The following is a 3142-nucleotide window of genomic DNA, read 5'->3' on the forward strand; positions in this document are numbered from 1 at the left end:
AGAGGAGTATTTCCCTAATTAGTTTGGGAAAAGCGGCAAAGAATTGCTATTTTTGCCCGAAAAGGGCATTTGACAATTTTTTCCCAACAAAATTAGTGTAGTGTATATAAAAATACTTTAGACTTAGCATGATAACCCTTAGCAGGTGTCTAATTTTGCTTGTTCCCACCATTTAATGCAAATATTCCTTGCAAGGGTAATAGGATGAAGTGGACTATTTTGGATGAAAGTATAATCCTAGTAATAAATCCAAGATATACCAAATAGCACAAAGAAAATTAATGATTTTGAAAATTTGAAACTCCTTCGAGACATAATAATTTTTTTTTGCTCAAAAGTCTAAAGGAAGAATTTCAATGATGACTCAAAGTAACCCTACAATTATGAAAATCAATATGGGAAATTGGATTTGATGTTGCCATTATTGGCTTTTTGTTTGGACCATTATTGGCTTGTTGAATTGCTTTTAAAGTTGGATACCGATAGAAAAATGCACTGCTTGGTTTTAAATGGATGCACAACTTACATTTTAGATTAAAAAAACTCTAACTATCACCGGACTATTACACAATTTATTGGACTATTATACAATTTATTTGCCAATAATGTGACAGTGTGAGTGGTAAAAAAAAAATGGTAAGTCTGGTATAAGTGATAACGATCACTCATAATCTGTCACGTCAAAATTGTGACAAAAATTGTAACAAAAACTTGTGGACAATTTATTGGATTTTTACACAATTTATTTGCCAATGATGTGACAAAGTGTGAGTGATGAAAAAAAAAAGTAGGTCCATATATAAGTAATAACAATCACTTACAATCTATCACGTTACAATTGTGACAAAAATTATAACAGAAAGTTGTGAAATAATTTATAGTCCTAGATCCAATTTTTTGATTATGCACTCGTTGATCAATAGTTTATAGTCCCAGAACCCATCTTTAGATTATGCACTCGTTAGTTTTTATTGGTGGATGCACAACTAGATTCCTTTTGCTTGTCTTGGAAGTTCTTTGATCTTGTAGCTTTTGTAATGTTAAATGTCCCTCACGTTTTGTATTTTGAAATTTCGCTAAATGCTCTGAATTTGTTGAAACTCTAAATTCTTTTTGCTTTTGTTCTTTGCTCGTGTAGCTTTTGTAATGTTAAATTTCCATCATGTTTTATATTTTGAAATTTCGCTAAATGCTCTTTTAACTTGTTGAAACTCTGCTTTGCTCTATTACTTTTGTCAAATAAATGGAGGGATGATTTCATAACAGTCGTATTCATTTCCTCCAAATAATTTCTAGAGGATGTTGAAGAGACAACTTCTCTTTGGTTTTCCATCATTTTTTTTTAATTAAAAAAACCCTAATTCAAATGGAAAAAGACGTCATTAGATGAAAATTTTATTTTGAGATAACGAAGAAATTAAAAAAGAAATTGGTATTTTAAGGAATTCGACAACCAAATAACAGAAAAATTTAGGGAAGCATATTATGCTTCTGTAAACAAAAAATAAATAAATACCTTTTTCATTTTTCATTTTTTTATTTTATTTTTATCTCTTTTCGAAGTATATAAATAGGAAAAAATATACAACATGGCATGTAAAAATATTGATATATATGTTTTATTGGTTATTGCAAAAGGCCAACCGAGACAATATACAACATATGATATGGCAAGTAAAAGAGGGAAAAACAATTAATTCAATACGCCTATCCTGGAACAATTTGAAACGCACAAATTACTAACCTCACCATTCAAAGTAAGTAGAGATGTACACAACTTACTGATCTAACTGACATCATGGAACAAACACGTATTATTGAAAATATAATTTACTAATTAAGCCACATATTAAAGACTATAGTGATTAAAATGACAATTGCGTAGTCTCAAAAACAAAATTTGTCTTTTTTTTTTTGGGGGTTGGGGGTGTTCATGAAAATTGGAATTTGGAAGTACAAGCCACCAAGAGAAATCAAAAAATGTTGATCAGGCATGGAGCTCGATTTTTCTGGCAAAGATCAGTCTTGTTTGGGTGGGTTCACGTAGCTCCCAATCCTTACCACGATCCCGTCAATATCACGCACATACCCAACTTTCTGACCCCATTCTTTTTTCTCTGGCTCGCTCACCGCCACTGCACCATTTTCCACAGCCCTCTGTTCCAAAAATCAACTGTTACATTACATTACAAAATATATGCATAGTAGACGACCTTCAATGCATGCCTCATCCGCCAGTGACTCAGCCATAAATGATTTTATATATATATGAGCACCTAAGGACCTGATTTTGATGAACGTTCTTTTCCATAGGTACACGAACAAATACAAAATTGATCATATTATATAGTTTGTATCTCTTAAAAGATCAGTAATCAATCTGATTTTTGGTACACTGTTTGTTAGGGAACATGCCATGCAAATACAATTTCATGAACCAAATTACAACCACTAGAGCTATAGTTTCATGCAAATCACACAAAAACTACTACTACAACCATGCATATATACCTTGTAGGCAGCATCAACATCTGGGTACGCAAAGCAAACCTCAATTGGCTGTCTCTCGCCTCTGGAACCAGGGGTCTGAACCCTACCGGATAGATCATCGGTCTCATGTTGGTGCAGCGGAGTGAACGCTATTGTGGTCTGCCCACTTTCAAGTTCACCCCATCTACCAAAAAATTTAATCATCAACCAAACCCATTAACATATTTTGGACCATTAATCATTAAATGCATTATCAGGGTTTAGATTTTATTGGTTCATACCTGTGTGATTCGTCTAAGCGACGAACATTGTGGCCAAAGGCTTTGGCATAGAAAGCTACTGATTTGGCCACGTCTTTCACATACACCACCGTGTAGGCAAATGCTGGGCTAACGTTAGACGCCATTGATGTTGTTCTTTTTACCTTTAATTTGCTGAATACCAATAATATTGTTCAACTGGCTGATATGAATATGATGGTACAAATTTGATGTTTGAGCGCTTCTTATTCTGGCATTTCTCGAGGATTTTACACGTGGCAAGCGACTGTAGAAGGTGAAATTTGCACGTGGACTCATGCATGTTCTGAGAAGGTCATTGATGTCCACCTGGCATCAGTGCTTCACTTGGTCCAAATAGATAGAACTCAGAT

General features: G+C 33.8%; 1 protein-coding gene across 1 annotated transcript; it reads right to left on the bottom strand.

The window, feature by feature from the left end:
• Nucleotides 1–2019: 2019 nt before the first annotated feature.
• Nucleotides 2020–2896, bottom strand: LOC126714068 (uncharacterized). The gene is made up of 3 exons (XM_050414064.1): nucleotides 2772–2896; nucleotides 2512–2674; nucleotides 2020–2157 (listed from the first exon to the last, which is right to left on the bottom strand). The coding sequence occupies exons 1-3, from the start codon at nucleotides 2894–2896 to the stop codon at nucleotides 2020–2022; spliced, it is 426 nt and encodes a 141-aa protein (XP_050270021.1).
• Between the last annotated feature and the right edge of the window lie 246 nt (nucleotides 2897–3142).

Source organism: Quercus robur, chromosome 1, assembly GCF_932294415.1.
Source record: "Quercus robur chromosome 1, dhQueRobu3.1, whole genome shotgun sequence".
In the NCBI taxonomy this organism is placed as follows: domain Eukaryota; kingdom Viridiplantae; phylum Streptophyta; class Magnoliopsida; order Fagales; family Fagaceae; genus Quercus; species Quercus robur.